Source organism: Bombus pascuorum, chromosome 7, assembly GCF_905332965.1.
Source record: "Bombus pascuorum chromosome 7, iyBomPasc1.1, whole genome shotgun sequence".
In the NCBI taxonomy this organism is placed as follows: Eukaryota; Metazoa; Arthropoda; class Insecta; order Hymenoptera; family Apidae; genus Bombus; species Bombus pascuorum.
In genome coordinates, this window is record NC_083494.1 from 1,080,401 (window position 1) to 1,094,009 (window position 13,609).

At 35.5% G+C, this 13,609-nt stretch overlaps 2 protein-coding genes across 7 annotated transcripts in view; both read right to left on the bottom strand.

Annotated features, from left to right (window-relative positions):
* LOC132908981 (U2 snRNP-associated SURP motif-containing protein) overlaps window positions 1-13,609 on the bottom strand; it is a 199,995-nt gene that overhangs the window by 177,353 nt on the left and 9,033 nt on the right. The window lies entirely within an intron of this gene.
* Window positions 1-13,609, bottom strand: part of LOC132909001 (CCR4-NOT transcription complex subunit 6-like) — a 431,298-nt gene that overhangs the window by 19,876 nt on the left and 397,813 nt on the right. For all 6 annotated transcript variants that reach the window (XM_060963562.1, XM_060963559.1, XM_060963563.1 and 3 more), the window contains exon 2: window positions 5,765-5,833. Coding sequence is in view for 1 of the 6 variants with exons in the window: in XM_060963560.1 (XP_060819543.1) it covers window positions 5,765-5,833 (69 nt within the window). In the remaining 5 variants the exon portion in view is untranslated. The remainder of the gene's footprint in view (window positions 1-5,764; window positions 5,834-13,609) is intronic.

The window sequence follows — 13,609 nt, forward strand, 5'->3', positions numbered from 1 at the left end:
TACAGTACCATGCCAAAAAAAATTACTTAAAATTCTGTAGAGAATTGATTGTAAATAATCTACTAAATAAGTAAAAAAAAAAAAAAAAAACTATTAGAAGAATCAAAAGTTGTCTGCTTGTGACTAGACTTCGGATGCGTTGAAGTGATCATCACTTCTAAGAAAACTCTATATCTGATCTTTTACGTTAATTTTAAATTTTCATTTAAAAAAATTTGAATCTTTTGTAATAGTTAATAGTTAAGTATTAACTTTTATGTCGTAACATCTAAAATTCGCCTTATAATAGTTACATCTGTTTAGTAAGATAAATAGAGAAAAGAGGCTACACTTCAAAATCATAGTTCACATAAATAAAACTAGTTCCCTCGGACAAAGAAAAATTAATAAATTCAATTTTCGACAGTACAGATGCGCTGGTCGAAATGGCTGTAACAAAGATGGAAATTATATATACAAAAACAACAATAATTCCAATAAAAGTCCAATTGTATCGTTATAAACGTGGGAATGATAATGACGCATAATTGCTGTCTTCCAAAGAATACGTTCGTGAGCGGCCCATAATGATCATGATTGTCAGGGTCGTCACGAGAAGTGCAAGAAGTAATTTGCACGGTCCTGCTGGCATAGTCGTTAGTCGCATTCCGCGTTGCTGCACGTACGGACTTATCACGACCAACAGATTTCAAATAATTCCACGTGTTTCCAGACCACGATGCAAGACAGGAAAAAGAGTAGTCAGCGGTATACTAGTGGCCTATACTAGAAATTTCAGGACTGGATCGACCTATGTTTTCTAATTGTATCAAATGAATTTTCGTTGAAACGACGCAGCAGAAATTACAAAATGGAAAACCACGTCAAAACGTTTTTTATTGTCCTCGTGTCCAGAATCCACCGCCGAAGCGGTTCCCCACGCAGTAGCTAGCCCCAGAGTGCATTCAGCAGGTTCCGCGTTATCGAGAACAGAGTTTTTAAGGCGCATGAAATTTTATTATCATTCAACGTACATGCTTCTCCTATACATCCAAATCTGGGAAATAGGGACCACAAAATCAAAAATGAAAAGGATGTTGGTCGTATTTTTGTAGCCAAGGCGACTGATTCACCGAATTCGTGTCTCCCGGCCAGACTATAGTTGATCATCAGACCGTAACTGGATCACTTTACGCATACGTACTTGACCGCATTTTGAAAAGAATTCGTAGGGTCAACCGAGACACGTACCAATTACGAGAATGGTTTCTCCTGCATGACAGTGCTTCAGTACACTCGTCGTTGATTACCTTCGTTTCTATCAGCAACCCTTTGCTAGAAAATCGGTTGATCTTTCACTCTTCCATCTTCTACTGTCGTGGTTTGACGCCTGCTGACTTGTTTCTGTGTCCTAAGCTGAAAGTCGGATTTTGCCAACCCAATAGTTCCAGTACATATTTAAAGGAGCTACTGCAAGGACAGCGTGTTTGGACGATGTAGAAACGATCCAGAAGAACGTGACAGTCCTTTTACGTCCAATTTCAAAAGAGGACTACGTACACGTCTTTTAAAATTCGCACGGTGAAAGGATGCACGTTGACTAATAGATAATGAGATTTCATTTATCCGAAAAGCTGTGTTCTTAATAACGTTGATCTCGGAATTTCTTGAACGAACTGTCTATATGGGACACCCTATATATTGCAGTGTAGAAAAGCTGAAGAATAATGGAACGTTTATAACGAAACGTTTAAAAGGCTGTAATTAAATAAACAGATCAAAGAAGAGATAGACGAAGCCAAGGGAAGAGAAGAGATTGACAGTACAATCGAGTCATTGGATGTAATAACAGCGGCCTATTATTATAAGTAATGAATAGCATGACTCATAATGAAATGATTTATCTCATTTATTCCATAGTCAATCAGACAATGGATTCCTTTTAGTTGACTATAACAGTGGCGATGGGAGCGATGGTAATAGCGACGGTAGTGACAGTGGTATCACCAGAGGAACGGTTGTTCGCGCTGTGTTTCTTTGGCACTGGGTTTCTCTAGCTCTTTTACGACGCTTTCGCAGCGCTTGCAATAAATCTGTGGTGTGGTGCGATATGACGATCGGCAGACTGCGTGACATTTCGAAACTCTACGAAACTCACTGATCCTGTGATTCGATGTTGATCGACGGCCAAGGTATTCGTCGTTGGATTAGACCACGTCATCTGGTCACAAGGTACCATTTATTATCGTTGTAACGTGCTTTCGTTAAAACAATTTTCTACTTCGTACTATACAATGTTTAGTGATTTTTTAATTCAAACCGAAAAGGATCTCCATTATTAGAATGGCCCAATATTTAAAGGAGCTACTGTTCGAATATTGAGTTATCTAAACAGAACGTCTGTTAGTGACAAATGCTGTTACTAATTTTCATATTTGTCTGTTTTAAATACCATTCTTATATATAATAATAGGGTGTCTTAGCTAAATCAGTTCAGCTAAATATCTGCCTTATTTATGGGTGTATGAAGGTATTTACTTGTCAGGATGAAGTTCAACTATTTGAAGCTTTGTAATGTGGCTTGTGTGTAATACGCTTTTATGAAAATAATTGCACTGAGAGGCATCATCGTGATTCGCATCAACACGTGTTTTGATATTGTTGATAATTGTAGATCTTTGGAGCCGAAATAATGTTACAGGAACACTGAATATACACTGAGGATTAATATTAAAATAATAATATATTTATTTCATGGACGATTTCTCATACATTCATCGATACACACTTGCACGCGTCTAGCACTGACTTCTATACTCGACTGTTAAGATGCTTCTACGACTCTTCCAGATGCTTCTAAACCACTGCCAATCGTCTTTTGTCCTAACTAAGGCCCTCTGACGCTTACACACATATATCCACACACTGATACTCACACACAAGTATCTCTAATACGCACTTAACCCAGTCCAGCACAGAAAATTATACATATCTCAACAGATATATGTAAACAAAGATGTACTCAACAGCACACCTGGCTATTGGGTTTGGTAATTAAGTGATTGCGGATTTTGTCATTAAATGCCAACCCAATAGTTCCAGGACATCTACAACAAATCATGAACTTACATTCTACAAAGATCTTCAAAAGTACTTCATTAGAGGAATAATGGAATGATGGAACGAAGAATAGAGAAATTTAAGACCTATCAAGCTACGCAAAGTCCGTAACAATATAAATGATGACAATTTGGCTTTACTGTTGGATAGAAAAGACCAAGTAACATTAACTCGATTAAGAATAAACCAAACTTTTTTATTTTTTATCTTTATTTTGGTTATTTTACAACTTGTCCTTATGGACATTTGGTAAAGTGTTATATCTTATTGGTGAAGAAAAAAAAAAAAAATAAAAATAAATATAGCATGTGGGTGGCTACCCCCAGCGGGGTGCCAGCTTCGTTTTTTCTAAGTTATATCTTTTATGAAATAAACCAAACTGGACACAACTCTACCTTGTTATCAAAACTATTTATTTAAACTATTTAAAACTAAATATTTGTGATATTTAAGGCATATTGAACTTCGTTGAAAGTATCCTAACCGCCTAGCTCAATTAGAACATTAGAAAGGTACAGCATGACCTAACAAACTATAAAACTAAATAACATGGTATAAAAAGAAGACTCCGACAGAAAAGCTCCAGATTTTCTGAAAGATAGTGTTTTATAATACTTATGTGTTCTGTCTCACTGAGCATTCTCACCATGGTCATTAATAATCTTAGGAGTTACACGTTGATCTTAAACACACAATAAAAAAGAAAGATGACGTATAGTACTAGACATGTGGCTGATGCTTGTATTCTATTTAATATAAGTAGGAAAAGAAGATGATGAGCTGCTAACAGTAAACAGTGGATGAATAATATTGTACGTATGTTTCTTAACTAACGTGCCATGCTGTGTGAGCCACAGGTGGCCTACATGTACTGTACTTTCTGTTTACACGGTTCATGTTTGCAGAATAAACAGATAGCTTATTATTGTAAAATATTTCAAATATTTACGGATAATTAGCGATTAATTATGTGTGTAATTACGCATTCGTAACTATGAACAATAGAAATTCTCCATTTCATGTTTTATGTTATATCATACAGAATGTCCACTTTAAACGAATATATGTTATCTATTATTTCATTATCTATTGAAATTGTTATTGTTATTTCAATCAATCAATATTATTATGAATTGTTATATACAGAGATATCAATACCGATGTATTTTTTTAAATTATTCTATTATCATCAATTTATTACACATCTCACGATGTATTTAACGATACAAATGGGATGTGAACAATATATATGATCGATGTACAAACAGCAATTTCCGATGTCTTTATAAATGTTTATACTAATTTTTAAATTGGATAACATGGAGACGATGGATAATGGGATGCAGACACACGTACCTTTGCCTATTGTCATAAAGTAAAGTGATTTAGCAATGAAAAAAAGCAACAAACTAATCTTGAGAGCAACTCGTCTGCGTCAAATTAGTTTGAAATAAATTTTCGTTCTACAGCTACTTATAAAGATAATCATGGAAAATAGTTGCAACTAAAGTATCGGAAAGTGTTTGCTTAAAAGTCATTAAAAAAAACAGTAGTGGTTTATTTTGGTTACTGCAAGATAAAATTGGAAAATTAACAAATCGCTATGTATTATGTATTTTGAGTTGCGTTCAACAATGATCTGCATGTTCAGACAATAATTTCAAATGTAGCTAAAATATTTGTTACATTGGCTAAATGTGAAGTTGCTTTTTCCACCGAAAGTTATAGGAAGCTTATATGCAATGACATAATTACTATGTAAAATCCTACAGAGCTACATTTACTGTAAAAAGCGTAGGATATCATTGAATACATTCATAAAAAAGTCAGAAATATTAGCATTAAGTACACCATACCGTAAAGTTTAATAAATTCCACGATCGCCATTTCAATCTTATGGTTACATGTATCTGTGGTAAAACTACAGTTTTACTATAGTTGTTTATACTCGAAACATCAAGATTTTAAATAGAAAGTACAGCATGGGCCACCTGTGGCTCACATAGCATGAAACATATTAATTAAGATGCATATGGTATCACTTAATCGCTACTCATTGTTAAACTCTCATATTTTCAGATACTACGTGTTTTTTAGTGATTTATAAATATGGAAAATGTGGAGAAGCAAAAGAATAAGCTTCATTTCATTACATTTAGTCAATGCAACAAGTATTTTAATTATATCTTAAATTATTGTTCAAACATGCATATCGTATACACTATTAAAGGTGTCGCAAAATACAAAACGATGATTTGTTGACTTTGCAATTTTATCTTAATAATTGAAATAAAACTGGGCTTCCAATAATAATTGAAATTGCTTTAATGAATTTTACAGAAACATACTGCGATGCCTTAATTGCGACATTTTTCAATAGCGTATCTTCGTAAGTAACTTACGAAACGAAAATTCAATTCAAATTTTCTCTATTATTTTTAATAAACAATTTTAATAGACAAAATTCTTATAGGAAGAAACTTGCTGACAAGTTAATACTGCTATTTTTCTAAACAGCACATGTGTACTTCAAATAATATTTAATACTTCCAACAAATTAGGTTCGATCTTGGAAATGATCAAGTTTCTTAAGAAAATCATTTATATTTCTCAGATTAATTTCGATATGTAATAAATTTATATGGCTAAATGCATTGTAACTTACATGTTGGTCTCGTCCTATTCGGTCTCGTCAATGGAATCCATGGTCTTTGAGGTGGATGATTTGCAGTAACTGAAACAAGAAATTTGTATTAATTAGTAAAGGCAGCACTAAATTGTAAAACTAAATTAATGACAATTGCATATTTATAAACTAATATATGTATATCATACATGTGTATTTTTGGAAGGCTTATTTTATTTATTTATTTGTTTAAAGTAAAACATCAGCAAGTCATTTGTAATCATTTTGAAAATTGAAAGCCATTTTAATATTGTGCAAATAATGAGTGCATTTAATGTGTGCGATTAAATTTTCTGTAATTATTCACTGAAATATTTACAACGTTTATCACGTAATTAAGATGAATCTGTATGAACACGAAATAAGTACCAATTCCATGCACAGCAATTAGTTACAGGTGTATGCTGTCAACTTAAGTACTATCGAGTTAAACATAGCATACTCTCAATTTACAGTAACTGCATAAAATCCGAAGCGATATTTTAATTATTAACAATATTTCGCAATATACATTCAAAAACAAGAACCGTTATTAAATTAGAGAAAAATAATTAAAAAATCCCAAGTACTCGATGAAAGATGGGGACGAGGTAGTTTGGAGTTAGAGTAAGAATATATTCACAAACCAAAGTGTCCAATTTTTGGAATTTTTCAAAGTTTAATGCTAAAGCACTTGATCGATATATAATTCACCGATATATCAGAGTATATATAATCTAATCAATTTTGTCTGCTTGAAGTAGTTCTTACCCCGCTTCAACAACGTATAACTTCTTAAAAGTGTCGAGGTTATTAAATGTATGTGAACAAAGCAACGCGTGGATAAATTGTAAGGTAGAAAATATATTTTAAATACAGAAGTGTAAATACAAGTAGGAATATAATTTGAGCTGGTCCAGACCTGCACGCTAGCAGTGTTACCCTATGACTGAAAGCTCTGAAACCATCGTCGCCTGTCTACCGTTATTGTCTGCCTTCGTCCCAGTCTTTTGTCTATATAAGAAAATATATTTTACTACAGAAGTGTAAATACAAGTCGGAATATAATTGAGCTGGTCCAGATCCGCACGCTAGCAGTGTTACCCTATGACTGAAAGCTCTGAAACCATCGTCGCCTGTCTACTGTTTATTGTCTGCCTTCGACCTAATCTTTTATCTGTACGCCATCGATGGCTGCAGTGCTTGAGAAAACTGAAAGACCAGATGTAGAGTTTTCTTAGAAGCGGTGACCACTTCAACAAAAGGAAACATAAATGCTATTAAAAATGATTATTATTATTTCCATAGTATCATACCATCTGTATATTTATGATCCATTAACGAAGCCCAATTTGGCTAACATAGTTGAACAAGAGCTACGTGAACCGATTTGCCAAATAAGTAGCTGATATATAGGTTACGTTTTATAGTACCGTAAAATGACCCACTTCTCGCAGAAGCTTTAAAAGCGGAGCAGTAAAACAGAGAGAAAGAGGGTGAGTCAGGAATCGGAATATATGAAGAGGTACATAGCGGAGAGCGTTAACGACTCTCCGGAAATGACGGTAACAACCTTGAAACCCAGAGACGTGACTCAACTCTGGCACAAATGGCGGTACATTAGACAAGTGGCAGGAGCAAAGTACGACGAGGCGCGAAGGTAATCAAAATTAACAATTCAAAGCCTCTGACGTCGTACTAGTCGTAGAACGTGTTGAAGATTCGGCAAGAGTGCTCTTGCCTTCGTCTCCTTATATCCGCAACCAACCAGCTAGTTGACAGACAGAGTTCGGGTAGTAATCTTCCAGTTGAAGACCAGTTCTAACGAAATTCCTCCAACATAGAGGAGCTGGAACTCTCGACTCGTAATTTGTTCGTGTTGCCATTCGACGCAATTCATTTGCTAAATTTGCCCTACGTCATGTCACGACGTACCGCTGTCCTCAACAGAATTCCAAGTTGGAGAACGCCGAACCGGAAATTGAACTTAACTTTCTATTTAGTTTTCGCAGCCAGTTCCAGAAGTTCACAAGTATGTAGCAGGATCAATTGCGGAAGGCCTGGCGAACGTTAGAGAACTCGCTCGTCAAGAAACTTTCAACAACTTTAGCTTTCTCGTCAGTCGTGCAAACGTAGGACGTAGGGCGAAAAATGTTTCGTTCTGTATCAGATGCACGGGCGTCCATTAAACGTTATCCTGTTTCATTTTTGAACGAATTCTATGCAGAAAAATATTTGACGCAAAGTGTAACGTAAGTACAATCGTTCGTCGTATCTTTGCATGGGAATAAATTACGTCAATAGCAATTTTGATAATCTTCTGATAATCAGTTTGAGATAAATTGCACAATTCTGAAACTTTCAAACGCGTGTTAAGTAAAATTTGAGTGAGAAAATTGTACAGAGTCGAAGAATGATCAACTTCGTCTTATGGTACTGTGCTCAAACTATTGTTTAGTCGATTGGCTAGTCTTGATAAAATAAACATAAATGAATAACTGGATAAGATAAATCGAAGAATTACCAAGTGAAGAAGGAAAAGAAACGCCTGTGAACTGGTTAAGAAAACTGTGAATAAAAACTGGGAAGAGAGGTGCCTGATCTATAGTTTCTAGATCGGGCTACTTTAGTTTGGAGTGGTTTACATTAGGATCGAATAAGTAGCTTTAGCCATTAGTTTGAACATCAGTAGAAGGATGTTAGCGATAAGAGTAGATATCGAGTACCAAAGTGACATGCACAGAATAGGGCACTAATGTGCAGTATACGAAGCAAGAGTGTCAGGCCAAAGAGGTATGATATATTATATTGTCTTCAAAGTTTCTTTCGTTTTATAAATAAAAGAAATCTTAGAAATTTTAGAAAGAAAATTTAGAAATAATAGATACACAACATTTTAGACGCACAAAATATATGACAACCTAATTTAATGGAAAGCCAAGTCCCATCCTGTGACACCTAGGACTTAGGATTACATAACAAATAATAACAATAACCAGATAAGATAGAGAAACAGTAAGTGATGTGTGACTTTTTCATGAGTACAACAAAGTATCTTGTTCAATTTGAAATTCCATGTGCATAGAAACGAATACACAAAGTGAATCACACAAAGTATTGCAAACTACCTTTTCTGAAACTGCTGCAGACTTGCTTTTTTAATTAAATGGAATACCACAGTTAATTATTTGGAGCATAACAAATTCCTTGGAGGAGGAGAAATAAAAAATGAAAATTCTCCTGCCTCAATTTTTCAGGTGGAACGACATGTTAATTTTTCGTTTCCATAAAAGCTACAGAATGTTGTTTAACCCTTGCAAATTACTTTCATGTGCATCAACTAACCATGCCAGACCCTTCCATCCTAGTTTTCATCTTCGATTTTCGATTTCATTCTCTAATCTCTTTATCCAACGATTCCAATCGAAAAAAATCCCTAATAGATGCACCTTGCTACATCACCAACGAAACGATACATCACGACCTCAAGATACCCACGGTCAAAGAAGAAATATCCAAATTCAGCAATAGACATATCACAAGAGTTAACAACCACCAAGCCCTCTAATTACTCAATTACTCGACACGTTGGAACAGATCCGCAGGCTAAAAAGACATTACACCTTAGACCTAAGCACTAGATTCAAGTGGAATCAAACATACTATAAACACTTATTAATCATGTCATAGTACCACGTCAGATAAATTTACTTAAAATTCTCAACGAGAATTGATTGTAAATTAAACGCAAATAAAAAAAAATTCTTTAATCTCCTTCTCAAAGTTGTATAGTGTTCGATTTGCTTTTCTATTACTGTTTGTTCTATTTTATTTATTTGTTCTGACACGTTTAGTTCGCAGTTGCCACCTGCGATTTGTAATGCAATTTATGTTCATTCGTATTCACTGTAGTTCGTTTCATATAGTTTGATACAAGTAGTTTGTTTCATCGTATTCTCTTATGTTCGATGTCTTGAATGGCCTTTCATAGGCCTGCAGATTCACTGTATAATTTAATATGAATTGGATGAATGTTGCAGCAACTGAACATTCAATGTATTTGTGATTTATTTCTTCTGGTAATAAACGCTCATAGGAAACAAGGACTAGCCATCATGCTATAAATATTGTACTATAGACATTTTGTAAGAATGCTCACAATCCTCCTTTGTAATCCTATTAACAGAACCTCGAGATAATCCAGTGCCAACAGTAACAAGGTGAATATAAGTGAGTGGATTTTTTTCAAAATGAATAAACACTAAAAAAGCATCGTCAGCATTTGTAATCAGACTAGATCTATTTCTTTTCTTCTTGCAATCTTCCCATGAGTTCTTCGAGTCTTTTCAATCTTATAAAATATCTTTTGCATCTCTCTGGATATCTCGTAGTGCGCACATAGAATTGCAACGTTACGTTCATCGAACACGAAGAGTATATCAATCTTTTTATTATACGAATACATTTTTAGTTATCTAAGGACAAACCGAGACACTGAAACAGTTTTAGCAGCGTGAGCAATGCAGTTGTTTACCGTTATTTCGCAACGTGAATGTTCCCATTTTCTAAAAGTATATGAGGAAATATACGTTGTTTCTGAATGCCTTGATGTAATCCAGACCCTGTGCAAGTTATGTTCCTCATATTTACATTCCGTTCATAACGCGTTTATTTATGATCGCCAACTTTGCTACGATAAATATTGCAGTCGTTTATTGCATTCATTAAAAAAATATAAGCCAGAAGGATATCATTTTTCCACGTTGATATTCCGATGATCGATACCATATTTTAAAATCCAAGCCATCTCAAGATCGTAATATTCTATTTTGCTTCGTTGGAAGTGCCAGAGAAAATAGCGATAGCTTTAACGAGACTACTGATAGAATAATATAGCTGATAAAAATTAAGAAGAATGACAAGACTCGTATGTTATTCAGGAAATAATTACGAACTTTGTTACAGTCAATTTAAGTGCAATTCAAAGCAATGGCAATGGCAACGAATCGTGAAATATTTCTTCTTCTCTTTTTTAATTTCCAGAAGTATCTTTCTTTTACAGACACGTCTTCTACAACGATGCATCTTCATACAAACATGAAACCTAATCTGTCGAACGTTGTGCTCTTTATCTTGATAGAACAAAATGGATCGTACGTAATTCGATAAAATAATATAAAACGAAAAATATTGTGCATCCATCATTCCTTATAAAACAAAAGAAACTTTCCGACCTAATACTTCTGTTGAGGTTATTAGGAGGCTAAAGGTGAGGCTAAAGGAACGCGTGGATAAATTGTAAGGTAGAAAATATATCTTAATACAGAAGTGTAAATACAAGTCGGAATATAATTTGAGCTGGTCCAGATCCGCACGCTAACAGTGTTACCCTATGACTGAAAGCTCTGAAGCCATCGTCGCTTGTCCACTGTTTAAGGTCTGCCTTCGCCCCAGTCTTTTGTCTATATAAGAAAATATATTTTAATACAGAAGCGTAAATACAAGTAGGAATATAATTTGAGCTGGTCCAGATCCGCACGCTAGCAATGTTACCCTATGACTGAAAGCTCTGAAACCATCGCCGCCTGTCTACCGTTTATTATCTGCCTTCGCCCCAGTCTTTTGTCTATATAAGAAAATATATTTTAATACAGAAGTGTAAATACAAGTCGGAATATAATTTGAGCTGGTCCAGATCCGCACGCTAACAGTGTTACCCTATGACTGAAAGCTCAGAAACCATCGTCGCCTGTCTACTGTTTATTGTCTGTTTTCGCCCCAGTCTTTTGTCTATATAAGAAAATATATTTTAAATACAGAAGTGTAAATACAAGTCGGAATATAATTGAGCTGGTCCAGATCCGCACGCTAACGGCGTTACCCTATGACTGAAAGCTCTGAAACCATCGTCGCTTGTCCACTGTTTAAGGTCTGCCTTCGTCCCAGTCTTTTGTCTATATAAGAAAATATATTTTAATACAGAAGCGTAAATACAAGTAGGAATATAATTTGAGCTGGTCCAGATCCGCACGCTAACAGCGTTACCCTATGACTGAAAGCTCTGAAACCATCGTCGCCTGTCTACCGTTTATTATCTGCCTTCGTCCCAGTCTTTTGCCTATACGCTGTCGATGGCTTCGGTGCTTGAGAAAACTAAAAAGACCAGATGTAGAGTTTTCTTGGAAGCGGTGACCACTTCAACAACTTCGAACTCCAACGAAATACAATAATATTTCATATAGGAATGATAAAAAGTCATTTCTATGCGAATTAATTAAGCAGGTACGATCTTACGTGTAAAGGATATGGTAACGCAACCGAGTATAGGTGTAACGACGATTCTCGATATATCGTCCGCATTCCGTGAAATCTTGCAAACCTAATTAAGATCTTTCGCGGTGGACTGGTTTAACGCTATCCGCCAAGTAAAGGGCAGTCACGAGCACGCATAAAAGAAGAAATCGACGACCGCTGTGATTCTCGGTATATAGTATTTAACTGTTTTATTATGTTCGTATATCGCGTCGAACAGTTTTTACAGAGAACCACTGGAGCCTCGGCGTAGCTCATTCCTGAGAATCCATGTCTCGTACGGACCCGAAGAAGCTGCGAAAAACAGCATTCTAATTAATGCTGATCGGCTCGATGCGAATTCCAATTTAGCGAACCGCCGTGGTTTGTTAATGCGATTAATTAAATGAGAAAGTGGACGAAACTATTTTGTTATTCATCGAATGTTAAATAATATTTAATAAGAAATATCATATCCTTAATTTGAGCAGTGGTCGCCGAGCTGTGTAATGACGCTGCACGCAAACAGGTACACGCGAGCGTGTCATGCTACCGAGGTTAATGGCATCGCGTATAATGACAGGCTGCAGTCACGGCGAAATCAATAATTACGATAATAGGGTTATGGTAACCGTGCCACGCCACCTTTTTCCACGTGTGATTTAGAAGCTGACAATTTCAACGCGCGCCCACGCTTTCCTCCTAGATAACGTATCGGCTGTTTATTGGATCGCGAGCTGCACACTAAAATATCAATAAGTATCAATATACTAAAGTATCAATCAAAACTTAGGCCGATTTTACACTGTTTCAGTTTGAGGAAATACGGCGGATGAACGCTGCTTTCATCCTCGCCTCAACCGCCAGCATTTTTGCTCTAATTAATTCATTAACCCTTGGACAACCGTGACGTGTTTATCTTGATATGACATCAACGTGATTGTTGTCAACGCTACATAGTACGTGAAGATCATTATATTTATTTCAAGCAGGTCTGTGTATTATAATACGTACTTTTATAGAATAAATATTATTCATTTGCTAATTATCCGTATCTCAATCATCTTGCCGATTTCGATGATTTTAAATATGTTGCCATGATTCTGAATAATTTTTTCCTATACGTGTAACCGTCGTTCGGCCTTAGTTTGCGAAATTCTCGCAAAAATCTGCCGGTACCATTACAGTGAATTTTCCCTATGATCGTACGTCCCTGACAGCGTATGCGTCAGTATCGTTTGGATAAAATGACAATCAAATGGACAAATGACTAATCAAACTCTATATAAACCCTGAATAAAAAATACGAACTAGGTCTGACTTGGTCCTTAATGGATTAAACAAAGCGATTTACATTCTTCCAGTCGGATATCAATTTCGGTTTGAGAATTTGTTAGGAACCGTAGATATTAACCACACGGATATATTGCCAATGATGGAACGAATTTCATAGGTTGATTTACCGCAAAAAGATTCTTTGGTTAACCATGGACCACATTTCGGTCGTGGTTAACGTGTATTTTGTTGCTGCAACTTGTGTTCACAAGCAGTGAA